This window comes from Zeus faber (genome assembly GCF_960531495.2).
Source record: "Zeus faber genome assembly, chromosome: 3".
NCBI lineage: Eukaryota > Metazoa > Chordata > Actinopteri > Zeiformes > Zeidae > Zeus > Zeus faber.
In genome coordinates this window covers 3,875,583-3,896,599 of record NC_137190.1, presented here as the reverse complement: position 1 = coordinate 3,896,599, position 21,017 = coordinate 3,875,583, and the positions used below count along the sequence as shown (strand labels likewise).

At 45.6% G+C, this 21,017-nt stretch overlaps 3 protein-coding genes across 4 annotated transcripts in view; 1 reads left to right on the top strand and 2 right to left on the bottom strand.

Annotated features, from left to right (window-relative positions):
- The window catches only part of efl1 (elongation factor like GTPase 1), a 94,089-nt gene extending 82,584 nt beyond the window's left edge, over nucleotides 1-11,505 (bottom strand). The window contains exons 1-7 of the mRNA XM_079997111.1: nucleotides 11,415-11,505; nucleotides 9,708-9,808; nucleotides 9,167-9,234; nucleotides 3,665-3,749; nucleotides 1,986-2,119; nucleotides 1,735-1,872; nucleotides 879-1,120 (exon numbers count right to left, since the gene is read on the bottom strand). Coding sequence (XP_079853237.1) covers nucleotides 879-1,120; nucleotides 1,735-1,872; nucleotides 1,986-2,119; nucleotides 3,665-3,749; nucleotides 9,167-9,234; nucleotides 9,708-9,798 — 758 coding nt within the window. The 5' untranslated portion in view covers nucleotides 9,799-9,808; nucleotides 11,415-11,505. The remainder of the gene's footprint in view (nucleotides 1-878; nucleotides 1,121-1,734; nucleotides 1,873-1,985; nucleotides 2,120-3,664; nucleotides 3,750-9,166; nucleotides 9,235-9,707; nucleotides 9,809-11,414) is intronic.
- Nucleotides 11,506-11,799: 294 nt separating this feature from the next.
- On the top strand, nucleotides 11,800-16,767 carry saxo2 (stabilizer of axonemal microtubules 2; the record flags this gene model as incomplete). The annotated part of the gene is made up of 9 exons (XM_079997951.1): nucleotides 11,800-11,833; nucleotides 11,919-11,994; nucleotides 12,895-13,086; nucleotides 13,741-13,943; nucleotides 14,038-14,399; nucleotides 15,721-15,957; nucleotides 16,116-16,238; nucleotides 16,351-16,475; nucleotides 16,626-16,767. 9 exons carry the CDS (start codon nucleotides 11,800-11,802, stop codon nucleotides 16,765-16,767), a joined length of 1,494 nt encoding a protein of 497 aa, XP_079854077.1.
- A 356-nt stretch (nucleotides 16,768-17,123) lies between these two features.
- Nucleotides 17,124-21,017, bottom strand: part of adamtsl3 (ADAMTS-like 3) — a 169,396-nt gene continuing 165,502 nt past the window's right edge. For both annotated transcript variants that reach the window (XM_079997512.1, XM_079997513.1), the window contains 3 exons: nucleotides 20,627-20,730; nucleotides 19,650-19,867; nucleotides 17,124-18,488 (listed from right to left, as the gene is read on the bottom strand). In XM_079997512.1, the coding sequence (XP_079853638.1) occupies nucleotides 18,367-18,488; nucleotides 19,650-19,867; nucleotides 20,627-20,730 (444 nt within the window). In that variant the 3' untranslated portion in view covers nucleotides 17,124-18,366. The remainder of the gene's footprint in view (nucleotides 18,489-19,649; nucleotides 19,868-20,626; nucleotides 20,731-21,017) is intronic.

The following is a 21,017-nucleotide window of genomic DNA, read 5'->3' as shown; positions in this document are numbered from 1 at the left end:
CGCTTCAGGCTCTGAGGTACTGATGGCTCCCTGGGGTGTACCGGGATAATAAAACATTATCCACACTGGACCACTCCCATCCATCTCCCAAATGAACTGTCTCTTATCCTTTCAATAAGACCATTGAGAAGCCTGGGAGAGACCTTTCTCCTCTTTTTTTTTTTCCCTCCTGGACACTAGCGAAGCACCTGGAGTGAAAGTGCCCATGAGAAAGCTGCAAGCTGGGTTAGAATCAAGATAAGATCCCTGTGGGCAATTCAGATGTCACAGCAGCAAAAAATAAATAAAAAAATAAAAAATAAAAAAAAATACTACAAATTATGACAAAAAAGTAATTTACCACCACTATTACTACTAAATACTTTATATTAATGTTTACATTCTGCATCATAACAATAACTGACTTTACTCCAAAGGTTTTAGATAGCAAAATATTGATAAGGCAATTTAACATGACATATTTTGATGTAAATGAGTAAAAATGAAGCAAAAAAAGAAAATTACACAGAACGAAAAGCAAAGCTACATAGATGAAACAGTATAATATATATTTTGAAATATATTATATTTCTGGTTCTTGGCTATAGACTACAAAGAGGGATTTTGTATTTTTGATTTTGTAGCGGCATTGAAAACACCTAAGGTTTTTTAAGTTTCCGTATTTTCACAGGAGATACGCTAGCTGATCCCATCTGCAGCCATGCATTGCGCTAACGTAGTTAGCATGCAGGCCATTACTACCTTGGTTCTGGAAACAGGGATGAAATTGGTATTGACCTTCTTGTCTCAATCTGGGTAAGGTAATCAAAAACATAATTTACCTACAAAATACAGTATCCATTTAAATGTATTCTCCATCTCTGTGAGGAGGGCGCTACCTGAAGCCCCATCCGTCGATGGCGCTGGCAAACACCACGTTGCCCTGCTCCGGGGAGAAGTAGAGGTGGGAGTCGTCCGTGTCCTCCAGACCGGCGCTCCAGTCGTAGACCTGCTCCCCCCCCGGCCCCGTGGCTGCGGAGGCCTCGCCCTCCTTCTCCCTCTTCTTCTCTGCTCGCTCCTCCTTTTCTGCTCGCTCCTCCAGCACTTTGGACGTGAACAGCGTTCCTGTCACTGCGTTCACCTGTAAAAGTGAACTCCCTTTTTCAGAGCAGCGAATACGATGCATTGACAATATTTCCAAAATCATATCCCCACACACAAAACTGAATGGTGTTACTCTTACGACTATAACAACAACTATGAAAACCTGCGCCCCTCTCTTCCATCTGGTGGAGAGAAATTGATTTCAAATCATTATTGTGATTTGAAACGCCATCATTTTCAGGCTGAAATTTATTTGAGATATATTATTTCAGTTCTATTTTTTTTATGCATAGAAATGATCTGCATTGGTGGTTCAATTGTCGTGCGGGAGGCCTGGGTCGATTCCCGTACAATGCATTCCTGAATGTCCCCCTGGGGATTAACAAAGTGTAATCTTTAAATCTTACCTTATCTTTATATAGTTTCACTGCTGCTTGAGATTTTTCTTTTTATATCTATCCGTATTATATCAAAAATGCTGTAATCTGTATCAAATGCAAACAAAATAAAATGCGATTCAAACCATAATCTGAATATTGGAGAAAACTTGGGAGTTCTATTTTTTTTCCTGTAAAACTGCTCAGCCCAAGTTGAGGGAGTTAAACATTGTCTTAAACCGCTCAGAAAATATTGGTTTTAATGTCTTTTCACCTGTTCCAGGATCTTCTGCAGGTGTAGGTGAGCCTCCTGAGCACTGAGCTTCAGCTCCACAATGAGGCGGTCCATCTTGTTGATGACCAGGACGGGCCTGATGTTCTCCAGCCAGGCCTGGCGCAGCACCGCCTGGGTCTGGAGACAGGAAGCAGGAAGGACGAGGGAGGGTTGAAAAACCGTTCTTACAAAACACCACGTTCAAATCAAAGAAGGAGTCGTTCTCTAAAGACCACGTCAGAGCCCCTGACCTGCGGACAAACCCCCTCCACCACATCCACGATGACGACGGCTCCGTCGCAGAGTCGCACGGCGGTCGACACTTCAGAGGAGAAGTCCACGTGACCGGGGGAGTCGATCAGATTCAACAGGTAGACCTTCTCCCCTGCGGTGAAGAGAAATGCCCAAAAACTGTCAAACACTAGAAATAACGGCATCACCTCCAATGCACCTCCTGCGACTGTAAATTAAAACAAGCAGGTTGTTAAACGTGTTAAACACTTCATTGGAGTCTGTTCAATTTTATAAAATGCAGAGACAAACAAATACAATGAAATCTAAGTTAAAAACTAACAAAAAAGACGAATAAAAAAAAAAAGATAAAGCTTAATAAAAAGGCGAAACTTAAAAAAAAAAAAAAAAAAAAAGGGTTTTCAGGAGCTGTTAAAGCAATCAACAGATTGGGTTGATCTGACAGATTGAGGGAGACTGTTCCTGAGAAAAGGAGCTAAAAGTGTCTCTATGCGTCATTTCATGATAATGCTTTCATCTGGCCTTGGTAAAGGAAACATAATATACAACATAAAATATTTAATATTTTTACCACAGAAACGTCCATAATGAATATCATTTGGATTCTTAAAATTAATTACATGATGTTATGCAAATATTCCTCTGAATTATAAAACCCAAACGAGCCTTTCAAACTCTCCCTTTTTCAATATGTGCACAGAAGATAAAGGGAGTGTTTCCTTTTTCTGCTTTAAAAACCCTGGACTTTGAGTTCAGTTTATTTAGCAAACCTGCACACGACGACCAAATACAACGCTCGGTGTTGCAGCACGTGACTGGAATACAAACGCAAGAAATGAGAAGTCCTGGGGAGGACTTGAACCAGAAGGCACTGGTTCATTTTAATTTGGTTCTCTGGGAAGAGTGGATGATTATAATGTTCAGACTGAAGACAGCAGAGTTGTCTCCAGGAGCCAGAACCACTGCTCCCTTTTCAAACCCTTCCCAGACTGGTATTAGTTTAGTGTCTCTGCTACCTGCTACCCCTTCTGGGGCATAGGCCGTCAACAAGCGATCTCCAGGCATCTCTATCTTGGGCTGTCTTCTCCAGTTGGGTCCAGGTCATCTTCATGGTCTTGGTGTCTGCCTCCAGGTCTCTGCGCCAGGTGTTTCTTGGGCGACCCCTTTTCTGCTTTCCCTGTGGGTTCCATTTAAGGGCTTGTCTTATGATGGAATTTGTGGGCTTTCGCAGGGTGTGGCCTATCCAGCGCCATCGGCGCTTCTTAATTTCTTCTTCCGCGGGCAGCTGGTTTGTTCTTCCCCAGAGTTCAGTGTCACTGATGGTGTCTGGCCATCGAATGTGGAGGATCTTCCGTAGGCAGCTGTTAATGAAGACCTGTACTTTCTTGGTGGTAGCAGCTGTAGTTCTCCATGTTTCTGCTCCGTATAGGAGGACTGCCTTGACGTTGGTGTTGAAGAATCTGACTTTGGTTAGTTTTAGTGTGGTTCAATATTTCTCGGAATTATTTCTACCCCTCTCACACATTTTATGATGTACTGTCGATTTATTTTTATGTGCTACTTTCAATGCCTGTATAATTTTTATATGCATATAGATCAAGATACTGTATATAAACATGAAATGACAATGATCATTTGCAAGTTATATTTTAAGCGGAAATGGCTCTCACCAACTTACCGACTGCATAGTGGAGTGAGATGGCGCTGGATTTCATGGTTATCCCCCTGAGCTGTTCATCCTCCCTGCTATCCAGATACCTGAGCTGGAGAAGTACAAACAGGATCCAAGGCAATAAAATGACAAATAGTCACATTTGGAAGGTGTCCTGTCCAAACAATAGCTTTGTAAATGTTATTCAGCAAAGGCGTTGAGATACAGCAATAATATTGAAAATCCACATATTAGATCCACATAATATGTGGATCTAATATGAAGTAGTGTGAGCTATTCAATAATAACAATAATTATTATAATTATTTTAATAAATATAGCTGCAGGCAACAATACACAGGGTCTTTGGTTTCTGTGAAATGTATCACAGGTTACAAACATTGTAGACTTACGTCTGGACCAATCAACATAGACTTGTGTCTGCATGTTTCTCTTCTGGCATTCAGTTTAAATATCTCTGAAGAGTGGTGTTTTAAGAATAATGATCGGAATTTAAGTGGTGACTTTTTTCCTTGAATTACATTTTCAATAAGTTACGTTTCCATGAAATATGAAAAACATTGTAGTATTTCTGAGTTATTTCCATATTACGGATACTATTTTTCCGATGCCTGCTGGATCTTGAACGCATCACTCACTTGTACATTCGAGTGCACTCGACTCGAAGTGGTCACGAGTTTTTGTGGACGGCTGTTTATCATATTTTTCATTAATCCGGCAAAGTAATGAGGACCAAAGAGATATCAATGGAACAGATCCACAGACATCTCCCAGTTAAGAAGGTACATAAATCTACACCCATGCACCTCATTTGTAATCTTAACCACTACAGAGCAAAGGAGTCTACACCACACACTGGACACGGTGCCTAGGTACATCCTGAATCAGAACCTACACATTTCTAGTCAATAGTATGATGATGTCATAAAGAAGCTAACTGTGAATCTCATGCTGTTAAATTTTTTATGAACAGTGGCGTGTGGGTCAAGCACGACCACCTGAATACTTATGGTCAAGTCTGGTCTGTTTCTCACTCATTTCTGCGCCGTATGTGGATCCATTTGGATGAAACTTAAACCACAAGATGTTTGTGACCTAGCGCTTCTAAGGAGATGTCAACCGTGTTCGTAGCTTCTGACTTTTCTTCTGTTTCAAATCATTTTAGCTTTAAAAATTATGAGAATTTTTCCCAAGCAATAACGATAGGGCATCTAGCCCGGTAGGCTGTACCCCTAATTATAGCTGCAGGCAGGAATACTCGACACCAATTAAAAAATGTTGAGCACCCTTGGAACGTAGCATCAGTTTGTACTGTCGCTCATCTTTAAGTCAAGTCAAGTCACACTTTATTTATAGAGCGCATTTCATACCAGGGCAACACAATGCGCTTTACAAAGAAATACTAAAAAGAAAGAGAATGTACTTGTCAGCCAGTCATTACAAAAGAATGCCCAGAAACAACAAAAGCAACAACAAAAACAACAATAAAAGTGGCTCCAACCACAGTGGCAACAACAGCAACAGCAATAGAAAACAACAACAGCAGCAACAACAGCCACAGAAACAACAACAACGGCAGCAGCAACATCGACACCAGCAGCAAAACAACATTAAAACCAACAGCAGCAACGCACACGCAAAGACGCCACCGGAACCGGAAGTGGCAGCTCTCACCGGAACCGGAAAGGTCACTCAGGTTAGAGATGGTTAACTTGAGGTATAATGTTACGTTAAGTTGAGGTGTAAGGTAAGCAAGGGTTACGTTTTTACTTATAAAGGTTAGCAGCAGCAACGACAACATCAGTTAAGGTATAAGGTTAGCAGTACCAACAACAGCACTAGCAGCAACGACAAAACCAGCAGCGACAATACCAGCAGCAGACAACAGCAGCAACAAAAACAGCAGCAGTAACAGTAGCAGCAACAGCAACAGCGCACAAGGGAAGACTTCACCGGGGCCGGAAGTGGTAGCTCTCACCGGAACCAGAAATCTCCTCATCTGTATTGAGTCAACAGTGTGTACCATCTCATCTCAACGAAGTAAAGCACAGCAAAGGCGTAACCGGAACCGAAAATTTCAACTGTGTGCACCATCTCATCTTAATCCAGTCACGGTCCTTTAATTAGCTAAGTTACGGGTCAAGTTTTCAATCAGACCTTGGGAGGGAGATCCTTTTGACTCTCTCCGAAAACACACCCTTCTTATGATACTCTAACTGTAACATCACAACAGAAACAACCACAGCAACAAAAATAGCAGTGGCAGCCACAGAAAAAACAACAACAACAGCAGCAGCAAAAACAGCAGCAACAGCAGCAACAGCAGCAGCAGCAACGGCGCACAAGCGAAGACGTCACCAGCACCGGAAGTGGTAGCTTTCACCGGAACCAGAAATCTCATCTGTATTGAGTCAACAGTTCTCAGGGAAGCAACGCACATCTAAGTCGTCACCGGAACCAGAAGTGGCAGCCTTCACCAGACACTGAGATTTCAACTGTGTGCACCATCTCATCCAGTCACGGTGGATGGTTAAGTTTAGGTATAAGGTTAGCAGCAGCAACAACAACACCAGCAGAAACAATAATTAAACAATGATAATCAGTGGAGACCTTGGACAGTAGCTCAAAGAATTCATAATGAAAGCCACATTTAGATGTTTGTGGCCGATAGACAGCGATGACTAAAATTGGGGCACTGGAGTTAATAGATATGGCAAAGTGTTCAAAAGATGTGAATTCTCCAAGGAGGATTTCCTTGCAGGTACAGTTATCAGAGAAGACAGCCGCTGTTCCACCGCCTCTCTGGTCAGCTCTAGTGGTTTGGATGAACTTGAAATGAGGAGTTGCTGTCTCAATGAGTGTGACTGAGCCATTTCTATCCAGTCAGGTGTCATTTTTTATTGTTCTGGGTGCGTGGCTTTGCGAGAGTTTGAGTCCGAACCGGTAGTAAATTGCTTAGATTCCTGTATGTGACAGGGAAGTTACGTAATTTCAGTCTATGAATTATAAGTACAGGAATTTGTAGAGCAGAGTGACTCATTAATGTCAGAGTGGATCGGACTCACCAAACATCAGCAGCGAACAGAAGATTTCAGTGTAAGTTCCATGTTTAAGGCGAGGAGGCGTGATCCGTAAAAGTTTGGATGAACTCCATCATGTCTGAAGATGTTTGGACGGTTTAAGAAGGTGCCAATGTTGTCCACAAACGGTACGTTGAGGGAGCAGCAGTATCCCTTGAGCCATGTGTGTAGCTGAGGGACACGCGTGGATTTTACGTCTCCAACGCAGGGACAGGGCAGTGGGCCGGAGACAACGAATCGGCGGTCCGACTAGAAGACCGTCAATAAGCTTCGTAAAGTCTTCTTAAGTGTCTCCGATTGTTTGTTCCTGAGATCGTTGGTTCCGACGTGGATGAGAACAGTGGAGGCAGACGGGTTTTTATCCAGGAGCTGTGGGATTCTGGAGTCTATATCCCGGACGAGAGCACCCGGGGAGCAGATGTGTCGAACCATGGAGGAGCCGACAATGAGCATGGATGGAGGTCCGGCAGCAGAGGAGTTCCGAGGGACAGCAGCAGCAGCTGAGCCAGGTGAGCACCGCCCTCCCGAAGGCGGCGCAGGCAGGCGATCCAAGCCAGTGGCTGCGATCGGCCCCGATGGGCTGAGATCGCGCTGCGGGAGCCGCCACCAACTGGCTCGGTAGCGGAGGCCCGGGCAGGCGATGGATAGTCTGGCGGCAGTGGGAACGAGGCCGGCGGCGGTAGAGACCGTCTTCGTGCCCTCGATGCCACGGTGGACTGTGAGCAGGGCATAGTCTCCGGCATAGAGCAGCGCAAGGAGCGCACGCAACACCGGCCACGGCTCAACGCCACGGTCCAAGCCTCAGGGATGGAGCAGGTCAGGACTTGGGCCAGGGCTCCTCTATCACAGCCGGTGGGCGTCAGATGGATCCGACTCACCCGCAGTGAGAATGGATCCGGGCCACGGGAGAGTGGAGTCTAAGTCCGGTCCAATCACAGCGGCGGACATGGAGCCGGAGATGTGCTTATCCTGAGCGCTAGCGATGGAGGTCAGACGCACAAACCGTTGATCCTTCTTCTTCACGTCCTCACGCAGGCTGTGGATGTCCTCGAAGACCGACTTCTCTAGATCGCTGAGTCTGTCGACCAGGCGCAAACAGTTGCCACCGTCCGTGGAGGTAGGCATCGATGCCGGCATAGTTAGCAATATGCTAGGCTAACAGGCTAGCTAGCCTTAGCCGAGCGCTAGCCGAGCCAGAGTCCACGTTCCAAAATCCGAAAAGACAGTTGAGGCGAGAGTCGGAGCCAGGGAAGAGGAGTAACATCACAGCGCGAATGATCCCAAATCCGTCATTGAAGATCAGCTCGTTTTGAGAAGCAATTCAACCAAGAAGCGCAAACACAAAAGACGTTACCGGAACCGGGAGTGGTGGCTCTCACCGGAACCAGAATCAGGAAAGAGACCTGTTTACATCAGAGTAACTACTAAAACGAGTTACAACTTTACAAGTTTCCTTTGAACGCAGCGTCGTCTGACGTAATGACACGGTGACACAAGTTTTCCGAGCCCTGGTGACAAACTGAATTACTCATACAAGGATACACTTGTTGCGTGTTGTGACTTTATCCTCAAAATTAGAAGGTGTCTGTCTATTTCCTGTCAGATCCCTGTCTACTTCCTGTCAGGTCCCTGTCTACTTCCTGTCGTCCGCAGAGTCCTGCCTCACGGTGTCTCTGTGGAAGGAAATCACTCCACGTGGAAGTTCCCAACAACACGCTTCCATTCACACGGATTCACTGCATGTCCCTCACAGACATTTCATCCACTTTTTTAACGTTTGGGACTAAAATAAAAAGGACACGATTCAGACCCGTTGCTCTAGAGCTGCAAGAAACCTCCATGTGTGAGGACACAAACACGGACGATGTCTTGGACTGTTTTTGACTCCTACAGTTTGAGTGTTACCACTGGCTGGGTTAGATGGAACAGAATGTGTTTATATTTTGAAAAAAGGGAAGAGATAAAATATCAAACGAAAAGCTCTGCCGGCGCCAAGCAGGTAAGACGATACACACGTACACACACACACACGTACACACACACACACGTACACACACACACACACACACACACACACACACACACACACACACACACACACACACACACACACACACACACACACACACACACACACACACACACACACAGTTTGTAACCACGACAGAGCGATGGCGTCTACACCACGCACCTCGCACAATGTGGACTGGGCGTCCAGAGCCACAACCCGCGTCTACGTAGTGAATTGAATGATGATGTCACAAAGCGTCCCGCTCCGCACACTCGTCTCCGCACACCCGCTCCCCCTCGCGCTCGCGCTTGAATTCAATTCAATTCAATTCAAAAACGCCTGAAACCCTGTCCGTTTCCCGCGTAATGTATGGAACCAAACAATTCATATCATGATGAATATCATTGCAGAACAAACCTTCCCAGCGAGGCGACTTGATATGATGCCATTGCTCGCCACTAAACAGTCGGCTAAGGTTGTTTTGCCTGGAGAAATACAAAAAGAAATAAGAATTGTTATTCATCAACAGCTCTACACAATTACTAGAAAACACAACTGGACATGAAACCAGAGAAAGTCCCTCAACCACCTCAGAACTTTACAGTAATCTAGTTTACACCAAAGGGCTTTCGCTAGGATTTTCGAGTCCCGGACAATTTCAAAATTCTAAGGGAATCATGAGGAAATCTCTTATCTTATCAGTGATTACATTTGAGACAGTCAAAAACTCGAGATCAGTGCCACACTAGAACATCAGGTTGGTTTGATATTATCGGAAATCTTTAGCCTCAGCTCCTGCGGTGTGTTCTAGAATCCCAAAATGTCTGATCCCTGTGATCACCGTCCTGTTGAATCCTACGGTGCGTCACCACTGGGATGGAGAAATGTGTGGCACTGGCTATTAAATGTATGTTGGCGTGTCCCTGGCATAACTCACCAACATCCTTTCTGTACTCACCGTGGTCAACGTGTGCCAGGATGCAGAGGTTCCTGATGTTGGCGGCGTTTCTCTGCAGTGTGATAATCTTCTCCAAACTGGTGAGGCCCATGATTAAATGTCTGACAGGAAGGAAAAATAAATAGGGGCAAAACGTTACACAGATTAACAGCCACACAATCAATTGCTGTGTAATACCTAATGGTATTGTAGTAACGTTGGTTGTAATAACTTGGACTTGAGAACTTGGGCATTTAAAAATTGAAGAACTTGGACATTGTTATCCATTCCTGTACTATTGTATTCATCCTGTACAGAATATCCTATCTACCTATATATATTTGTTAGTAATTTCCCCCTGGGATTATTAAAGTATTTCTGATTCTGTTTGTTTGTTTGTTTGTTTGTTTGTTTATTTATTTATTTAGTTATGGGTTAGGGTTAGGGGTTAGGGTTAGGGTTATTTATTTATACTGTCACTTAGTCCCTGCCACAGCTTTTTGGTTTATCCTGTGCATAGAATCACATGTATATTCTGTTCTCGTTTTACAATGTTAAGTTTTATTATGATAATTTCCTGATCAGCAATGCACTGACCCTCACCAAGAATGAAATCCTGTTAACTATCTACTAAAAGATCAAGTTTTTTTCTATGACACTTTAAAAAAAGAGCTAGGTTTGTACCATAGTGCTTTACAACAAGCAATGCGACGCATACACTGTATCAACACACGCACACACCCTCATATATAAATATAGGTACCTCTTAAATAAAGGCAGAATACAGGCACAGAAATACTAAACACTGAGGAATAAGAAAAACACAGCTGTAAACAAAGGAGAAAATTTAAGTTTAAAGCAGATTTCTGAGGACACCATCTAAATCAGCAGATCTAACAGTTCTACTAACAGTACTACTCATAGTACTACTTACAGTACTACTTATAGTACTACTAATAGTGCTAATAATATTACTACTCATAGTACTCTTTCAGTGTGAAGCTAGTTCAGATAAACACAGTTGATATTCTCAGAACTGATGAATTAGTAAAGGCTTGCAGTATGGATCTTGCAACACAAGACTATTTGCTATGCTGTATAGCTTACTGCTGTATAGTTACTGTTATAGTTGCAGTACTGCTGTATAGTTACTGTTAAGGTTGCAGTATCACTGTATAGTTACTGTTAAGGTTGCAGTACTGCTGTATAGTTACCGTTAAGGTTGCAGTTCTGCTGTATAGTTACTGTTAAGGTTGCAGTACTGCTGTATAGTTACCGTTAAGGTTGCAGTTCTGCTGTATAGTTACCGTTAAGGTTGCAGTTCTGCTGTATAGTTACCGTTAAGGTTGCAGTTCTGCTGTATAGTTACTGTTAAGGTTGCAGTACTGCTGTATAGTTACCGTTAAGGTTGCAGTTCTGCTGTATAGTTACCGTTAAGGTTGCAGTTCTGCTGTATAGTTACTGTTATAGTTGCAGTTCTGCTGTATAGTTACCGTTAAGGTTGCAGTTCTGCTGTATAGTTACCGTTAAGGTTGCAGTACTGCTGTATAGTTACCGTTAAGGTTGCAGTTCTGCTGTATAGTTACCGTTAAGGTTGCAGTTCTGCTGTATAGTTACTGTTATAGTTGCAGTTCTGCTGTATAGTTACTGTTATAGTTTCTGTACGGCCTTATAGTTACTGCTGTATAGTAATTGTTACAGCTGAAACAATAAAAACATGTTGTTTACCTCGGCGGCTTGTGACAGCTGCCCTGATGCTAACCGGCTCGTCAAAAGTTGTTTAAAAATAAAATATTACTCGGTCAAAACAGAAAAAAAAAACACTCCACGGCAGCTGCTGTCCTATTGAGCGCCGTTCTACCGCAATAAATCCCAGAGTTTGCTCAGAATCTCCCCAGAATAAGGATAATAAAGCGCAGGTCGTGAGAGCATGTGCGGGACGCTCCGCGCTCACGTTGTTTATCCCGGAAGTGTCAGCGCCGTCTGCGCCGCGCCCCCGGAGTGACGTCACACGTGACGTCGACAAACCGGGACGCCAGAGCGGTTGCCGGGATACGGACCGCTTTCCGTCACCTGGGGATAAAAAGAGTGTGTGTGGGAAATGTCTGAAAGCATGAGAAAGCTGTGCGTGTGCGAGATCTGTGACTGTGGGTGAGTATAATGGTGTTTTACCTTGATCTTAATATTTTTTTCCAAACGCATTGGAGCGGGTTTTACTCTCACTATTGTCAGGTAACTATAGCAACCTGGGGCCCTTCAACTTCAAGGAGCCAGAAGCAGGGCAGTGCATGGGCTTTGTTCTGAGAGGGTAGAGTTGAGAAATGCGTACTAGTGATCAGTTGAAATCTATTTTGTTGCTGTTTTTTTTAAATTTTAATTTCAGCAAAAACCTACTTCCCTGTCCTAGTGGGAGACAAGCTGCATTCACTGCACACATGTTAAATTATTCTGGTGAAATTCCAAAGTAATCCAATTAATCCAAGTAAGTAGATATTCTATGTACAGAGTGTACGTCTGGGACTATAATGTTCCCCCTCGTAAGTCACCTTGCCCTTTGCTGGTCAGATCCATGTGTGTGTTATTTCCTGGAGGTCATGCTCAATTCTCCCCCAACCAGAAGTTCACGTTTCAACAAATCCACATAAAATCTTATAGTCTTGTGGCGTAGCATCACGTTCAGACACAAAGTCAGTCCTGGATTCAAGCAGGATATACTGCATTTCATACTCATTTTGCAAAAAGTAAATTAATAAAAATAAATAACAATAAAAAATAATAAATAATACAAAAAATATATATATATACATAGCCTATAAAATCGAATTCAAAATTATCAATGTAAAAACTGAAATGTGTGTGGCAAGGGCTATAAAAATAACTATGAATGTATTATTATTATTATCATCATCATCATCATCATCATCATCATCATCAACATCATCATCATCATCATCATCATGGTCATTATCATCATTATCATCATCATCATTGTTATTATTAATATTATTATTATTACAAATAAAATGGCTGCCTTGTGCAATTTGTTTAATCAGTTTGATGCAGCTCTGGCGGCTTGTTTGCTGAGTTTACCTCTAGACATGGCCTGCGCAGGTTCATTAACCCATGAGCTGTTAATAGAGTGAATGTCTGGTAATAAGTCATATATAATAATGTTCCAGTAAACCAGACCGTCCCCTGCTCTCCCCAGGCGCCACCGCTGCCCTCACAAGCCGGCGGCTCTGTACTGGCAGGACGCTCTGGAGACCTGCACCATGACGGAGTACACAGAGCAGTTCCCCTTCCACACGGGAGCCACCATCCCAACCCAGAGCCTGAAGCCCAGAGCGGAGCTGGACTGGGGCGCGGACCGCGGGAAGATGGAGGGAGCGACGACGTTCAGGTAAATAATCGAGTTGTGGGGGGGCTTCTGGGTGACAGCGTAACAAAGGGGAACCGGAGATTGTGAAACCTGAGCGCCGCACCCACCTGAAAAATGCTCCTTCTCTCTTCCCGTTCTCCAATCACTCTTTCTATCACTCCTTTTCCTTCCGCTCAAACCTTCTCTACCTCTTTCCCTCCATTCCTCTGTGTTTCTTCCCCTTCTCTCTCCTCTCCTCAATTTCCAGACAGGGATTTATTATCTTGTCGTGTCTTGTCTTTTTCCCGTTTCTCGCCCTCTCCTTCTCTCCGTCTCTCTTTATTATTTTTCTTTTAGTTTTACTTCAGTTTTGCCAGGTGAGTCTCAGTGGGATTAAGAATTAAAGCAGCAGACGTTGTACTGCATGGACAACATAAAGCATAACATGGGCAGAACATATTGAGAGAGACAAACTCCTGCAGGTTCGGGGTGTTTGTAACGCGTAGCTGAAAAGGCCAGAGAACCCAAAATGTTTGTATCTTGGGGACATCCATCAAAATGCAGCTGTTTGAGAGTAGAGCGCAGATATTATTTGACTTTTGAACAAAACAGCCGCACAGGTACCGTGGGAGTTCAGCTGGTGTCTCCTTACAATCTGGCCTCCTTCTCTCTCTCTCTCTTCTTCCCTCTGAAAAGGACGGACTACTTGCCCCATGAGGTGCAGCGGCGTCCGGCTCGCCAGCCTGTGGAATACAAGCCGAGCCCAGAGAAGATCGACCTGGAAACCACCTACAACCAGACCTTCAAACCCAACGAGATCCAGCCCTACGCCCCCGCCCGGCCTAAGCAGAAATCACACGTGGTGAAGGACAAGATGGAGACCGTCCCCACCTACAAGGGTGATCTATTCCATAGATACAGATACGTTTTCTGTTGATGAATTCATCGATTAGTCACCTCGTTCAGTCGAACCCCTTTGCTGTGGTCTCTCAGATTGCTTCAAGCAGTGGGAGATCTCCAAGCGACAGTCCACCAAGCCCGAGCAGAGTTACCAGCCTCCCTCCAGCAGGTTCCAGGGCACCACCACCTTCCAGGACGACTTTGTCCCCAAGGCCGTGGCCCCCCGGCAGAGCTGCAAGCCCCCCGCCGTGGCCCAGCACTCGGCGGCACCCTTTGGGGGCGTGACCTCCCATCAGGCGTCCTTCGTCCCGCAGCCCATGCCGCCGCGCTATGCCAGGCCCCGGGAGGCATACAAGCCCAGCAGTGAGCCCCTGGAGGCCCTGACCACCTGCCGGGAAAACTTCCAGGGTCTTCCTGGAGAACCACCACAGAGCTGCAAGCCCAGTCCCAACAAGGTACAGAACAGTTTTGACATGTACACTAGGCGTACACTCATTTGGATTGCAATTCTATCAGAGGTGGAAAATCTGGACTCAGAAAGTAAGATTCCACTCAAGGATTTCGAGTCAACCATGTAAATTTGCCAATTAGCATCAACCCAGAGGTCCAACATCTCCAAATGGCAGGGCTTTTAGTTTCTGAGCCTGGAATTTTCCACCTCTGTGTTTCTCTTTTTTTTTCAATTCTAATGGTTTTTCCTTTTCCCACCTTCTTTCGGGAATTATCTGTGCCCGTCCGGAGGTTTAAGTTTGGGAGAGGGCATAAAAACATCCTTTGAATGTGGGCTTGTAGGCAAGGCAAGTTTATTTCAGGTTAATGTGCAATTTTAAACAGGCTTCAAGCCACATTATGTAAATTTTTCACCTAAAAATAACACCTTCCAAATCATTTTGATGTTACACTGACTTGTAATATGCAGAATGGCACCTGTTGCATTCCCACCCGCCACCTCCCCCGGAGCCATGGGCTGAGTGCTCGCTGAGGCCCAGGGGTCTGGGAAGCAGCGTGGTCCGTGCAAGGGGCGCTGTAGCCAAGTTGTGCATTATATCTATATCTGTAACATAGACCGTTATTGCAACGTGACTGATGAGGTTCAAATTTGTCCGGCAAAATAAATTATTTTCAGACAGCGGACCGAGTTTCACCACAGTGACGTACAAGTGCAACTGCGCTCAGAAACTATAGGGGGCGCCAAATTCCAAAAGTCACATAGTGCTGCTTCAAACATAGCAGAGTTCATTTACATTTACATTTCGTCATTGATCAGACGCTTTTATCCAAAGCGACTTACAATTATTCAAACACCGACGGACGCAGCCATCAGGAGCAATTAGGGGTTAAGTGTCTTGCTCAAGGACACTACAGCATGCTAGCAGGAGGAGCCTGGGATCCAACCAGCAACCTTTAGATCACTAGACCACCAGCTCTACCGCCTGAGCTACCACCGCCATAAGTTCAAAACCCGAACTTACTTTGCTCGTCAGGACTCAAACCCAACTAGAAACTCAGTAGCACTGTTACACACTGCGACGCTGGAGCTGTGATAGAAGTAGTTCAAAACAGTGTTATACGTGTTAAAATGAATAATAATCGATACGAGTAGAAGAGAGCAGTCCGGAAGCGAGCCTGCTGGGGCTCAGGGTTGGAGGTGGGGTTGCTGTCTTCTCAATCTTGTCCCATAAAGCCCTTTGACATCGAAACCACGATCAAGGACAATAAGTAATCCTGACATTTTCCATTTCTACTCCACTTTCTACTCCACTCTGTCGTCCCCAGGCCTCCGCCCTGGGGGAGGCGGACACGCCTTTCCAGGGCAGCACGGAGAGCAGGGACAGGTTCACCGAGTGGCCTGTCTCCGTGCCGCAGCTCCGCAAGTCGGAGGAATACGTCAGCCCCACGGAGAAGATGGAGCTGAGCACCACCACCGGCATGTACTACGTCAGGCACCCGGTCCAGCCCTTCGTCCCCGCCAGGCGCCACCTGCCGCACAAGAGGTTCATCATTCCCTTTCAGGTAAAGTGACGTTTGACGGACACGGCAGATATCGTCACAGCTGTCCAGAGGAGGGCTCTGTGGTGTTGAGATGCCACCACGGTCCTACGCTACGTTTCAAAGTTAAAGGGGAATTTCTTCAAGCGGGCCCTCCCAAGAGCCAGTGTGTGTACCTGCAGGGCTGCTCCACCATGCGCGACGACTTCCAGGCCTGGGGGACGAAGGCCAGGCAGCCGATCATCAGGAAGTCCGAAGAGATGCGGAAATCCAGCGGCAAGATGGAGGACATCACCACTTTCAGGGTACGTGGACGGGACTCACGCCACGCGACGGGACAGACAGTTACAGTACCTCGTGACTCCTGGTCTCAGTCACTGTGTCTCCTCTCCTTGTCATTTCCTCTCTCCTTTCCAGGCCCACTTCATACCCCACGCCGCGCTGAGGCCCAGTAAGAGCTTCAAGCCTCCCGGCCGCACCGTGAGGAGCAGCGTTCCCATGGAGGACTCCACCATGTACCGCATTGAGTTCACCCCGAAGAGGTAGAACCGCCACAGTCTCTGTCACACACTATAAACCTTGAATCCCCGAAATCCCTCCGAGCTCCACCGCTACTCCTGGACTTCATTTTAAGAAATCGCCTAAACGTAGCTCCACCTCTGAGACGAGCGTTGCCTGTGGCTGTGTTGCAGGCTCAGCGCGTGCCCCGCCAGCTTCCAGCTCCCGCCGGGCTACGCCTTCGAGGAGAGCGACGAGCGGGGACACAGGTTCTTCAGGAAGCTTCCATCGGCAACGCCGCTGCACGAACCGCGCCCCGTCACGGTCCTGTCATGACCGCTGCCTGGTCAACACGGAGGAGGACCTCTCCGTGGTTTTAACCCCTGGTGAAGGAATCAGTCTGCGGCGATCGATTTAGATGATCGACCCTTTTCAAATTGTTGAAGGAATTATGTATTGATCACCGTTATGTATGAGGTATCAATCAGCCTTCACACTCCCCGACACTTGATCATTCAGGAAATAGCACTTTTCAGCACATGTCCCATGTGCAGCTGAAAAAAGGGTTTAAAATTCTTAATCTGTAGATTTTTAGAAAAAATTGAAAAAAAGAAAAGTTAAAATCAATGGAATACATTTGGAATACTGATGATCCACTGATGAATCATGAAAAACGAGTCCGCACAGATGTGTAAAGAGAGCAAACACTTCTTTTATTTTATTTGATTATTTTGTATTGTTTTTTTTCTAGAGCACTTTGTTAAAATATCTTCTGTTTTTCCTCCTATCGGGTTGCGTTTTCACAAACAGAACGTATGCAAGTACTCCAAAATACGCTCACATAGCCATCAGTAGCCGAGGGAGAAACACTGCGAACGGGATGTGATGAGTGTGTGCAACTCGGGTCACACCTGACGACATGCAGATCAGTCACGGCAGAAACGCCCGGGTCCACGCTCCACCGTTTCAAACAGGAGTTAATAAGACGACAAACAAAACCACGTGTTACCAATTATTAAGAAAATAAAAAGTTGCAGGAAATCTACATACATTCAATTTACAATATTGCACTTTAAAACACACAGTATGTACAAGACGTAGTTCGAAGACGACGGTATAAAAGGGTGCGGAGCCGCCGTCCGTCCGCCTCGCCCCGCGGCCACTGGACAGCGGCTCGTCCTGACGTGGAATCACAAGGTGGTGCCGATTAAAACTGAATATTGGAAAAAAATAAAATAAAATAAAAGATTAAAGTCATGCTTTGGCAACACTTTGTCTCCTCTGGTCTCCCTCCGGCGCAGTAGCTTCCGTTTTGTTCCACTATTTTCCGTTGTGTTTTCTGTGCCAGTGGAAGGAGCCTAGGCTCCACTGCAGCAGCTCTGTACACGTTCCTTCACGCAGGTGAATGGTCGATGAGGAAAAAAGAGATGTGATCTGAGGGGCTCTCTGCACGTGTGAAGCTGATATTAAATTAAAACACATACAGGATCCATGACTAGTGACGTCAGTGCACTCCTTCAGTGCGTGGGTGTGTGTGCGTGCGTGTGTGTGTGTGTGTGTGTGTGTGTGTGTGTGTGTGTTGGAGAGGGGAGGAATCCACGTTAGAAAAAGTTCCAAATGCTGTTTCATCCACATAGTGAATACAGGTCATTCGAGAGGGAGGGGTCAGGGTCCAGATCAGAAATGAAAATCACCCTCTGGTTGGTTAATTCTTCCTTGGCTCGGTTCAGTCCAATGCAGCCCTGTGTGTGTGTGTGTGTGTGTGTGTGTGTGTGTGTGTGTGTGTGTGTGTGTGTGTGTGTGTGTGTGTGTGTGTGCGTGTGTGTGTGTGTGTGCGTGTGTGTGCTGCGTCCGCGTGCACTTCGCACCGTGCACCCAGTGTTTGGCGGCGGCCTCGGCGTCTCCCGCGAACCTCCGCGGTTCCTCTCGCCGCCGCTAGGTGGCGGCAGAGCCTCGCTCGCAGGACTCGCAGCATCGCTGCTTGTACATGTCCACATGGCAGAGGTTCAGGGTCTTCACCACCCTGCAGTACTGCGTGGTGTCCTTGCAGTCAGCCGCTGGGGGGGAAGATAAATTAAATAAATATGAATGGCAAAAATAATAAATATCGTCACCCGTCATCTCATTTTTTGTTGCGATGTCGGCCTCTGATTTCTGTGGATTGCACTGTCATTAAATGTAAAAATACATTTTATATTTGCAGTGAGGTCGCATTGCTTGCTGCCATTACTTACATAGTTGCTTGGAATAAAAAATGCTTTGGTGTTATTGCACAAGACACAGCGTGTAGGCATAAGTGGCTCAAGCAAGAATGTACAGTGTTCAAGATGTCTCCTGGCGGAGCGAAGGAGCCACTGGAAAGACTCCTTCCGCCCGGCAGATAACGGGTGGAGTGTACTGCACTGTGGGGCTCAAACGACGTCGAGGCGACTTCCCGTGAAGCCTGTTTTAAAGCCAACACGGCTGGATCTGCATCTCCTGCAGAGTGCTGCCGGGTGGAGTTAGACTCAACATTTCATAAAGCTTGACAATGTCGAGGCTTGTGCTTCTTTATTTAGTTCCTTCTCTTCAGGACGGAGGCTTTTTTTTTTTTTTTAGATGCAACAAACACACATGTCATTTTCAAACTCATGCTTACGCAGATTCAAAGGTATGGCGATTGTTAATGGAATTTCAGGCCTCTTTCACCAAGAGGCTTTAGTGAAGTAATAATGTGAAACTATTCATCATTTACACAGGATTCCGACAGTCGAGCTCAGCCTTAACATCGATTTCTCTTCATTTCGAGGAACGTTCCTTTAACGTTCCTTTTTTTTTTATTAACCCTAAAACTTCAGAAGTAAAAAAAAAACGTGAAAATGATTGGAGTCTTGTTTTTTGTCAAACTAAAAATCTGGTATTTTACTGGTTAAACTATACAGCCTCTTTAATAAATGCAGACAGGAGCCCGTGCTATGAGTGCTGCAGAAAAAATAAATAAGAAATTAAAGACAACCCAGGGTGTAATCCAAAATGTTCCACAAAGCAGTGATTCATCATGAAAAGGGCACGTTTGGGAGTAAGTTGCAGTTTTTATTCTGACTCCACTGAATCCTGCCACTGAATGTTTTCTTTTTTGGGGGGGCCTCTTTGGAAGAAGCCGCCGTGCACAGCCCACGTGCACGCACACACACACACACACACACACACACACACACACACACACACAGTAGACCTACCCCCGCAGGAGGCGGCGGCCGTGCAGTGCTGCCAGGCGGAGGGGCGTCTCAGCCAGGCGCAGTGTTGGTCCACCAGCGTGCGCCCGCTCCTCCGGTGGACACAGTCCACCCTGCGGGACTGGAAGCCGCTGCCGCAGGCCACCGTGCACGCTCGCCACGGGCCCAGGCGCCACTGCACGTCGCACAGCTCCGACGAGCAGTTCTGCACGGACACCGGCCTGAAATAATCACACGGACAGAATTAAGGTTAAAAATGGTTTTGAAGTACAGTTGTCGCCATCATCACATCACCCGATCCCAGTTATTAGAACTGAAGTTGGTGCATTTCATCAAATACCTGAAAACCCAAATACTTATGTTCAACGTCATTAAATGTCATTCACGGCTCGACAGTAATAGTTGCCCCGTTGCCTTGGGCAACCAGGCTTGGGCTATTGTCAACCTTCTTGTGTGGTCTTGTTGCCCGTTGTCAACCACCTTTCATATGTAAAAAAATAAATACAACTAAAAACTGAGGTATTTATATATATATATATATTGCCTTGATACTCTATGTATTTGGACGTATCCACAATATAAACAAAAGAGTGAAAAGGAATATGAAGGAAAGCAGAAAGGAGTACGCAGCAGTTGATGATAGAGACGTCATCAGCGAGCGACACGCCCACTCGATTGCTGTGAATGAACCAGACAATCACCTGCTCTGTTCACACATGGCGCTCAATCGGACATTACACAGACTTTGTGCGAGGGTGCTGGCTGGGTGAAGTCCTGGTAATGTACGGGTCAAATGATTCGGACATTTGTGTTCACACGTACAGCTCCTCCGGATCATTTCAGGTTTTCAATGCGTACAATGTGTGAAAGCAGCACAAGTTTAGAAACAACCACCAGGGAAAATGTATTTAAATATCAATTGCAATTATTTGTACGACGATTAACTGTGCATGCACGTGTGTGTGTGTGTGTGTGTGTACCTCCTCCTATGGTCACAGTCCTGGTGTGAGGATCCGTTGACGTGGCGACAGGTGACGGATCTCTTCTGTACGGTCATGGCGGGGCCCAAACACCTCCCTGCGCACTGAATCCCCACAAGCGAAATTTTGGAGAATAAAGAAGCCCAATTAAATGTTCCATCAGTCACAGAGTCGTGACGCATGATTTTTATGTTAAATTATTAAGTTAAGGGTTCTGCATCGCGCTCACACAGGAATCAATCTGAATCTGTGAGACGGTTCCTCTGACCCAAGGCTGTTCTGCTGCACGATGCAAAGCAGAGAAAATACTGACGTGGATCAGGGAGGAAGGATGGATCTTTACTGAAGCTCCATGACAGATTGAAGGATATGAGCACTTTATAAAAGCAGT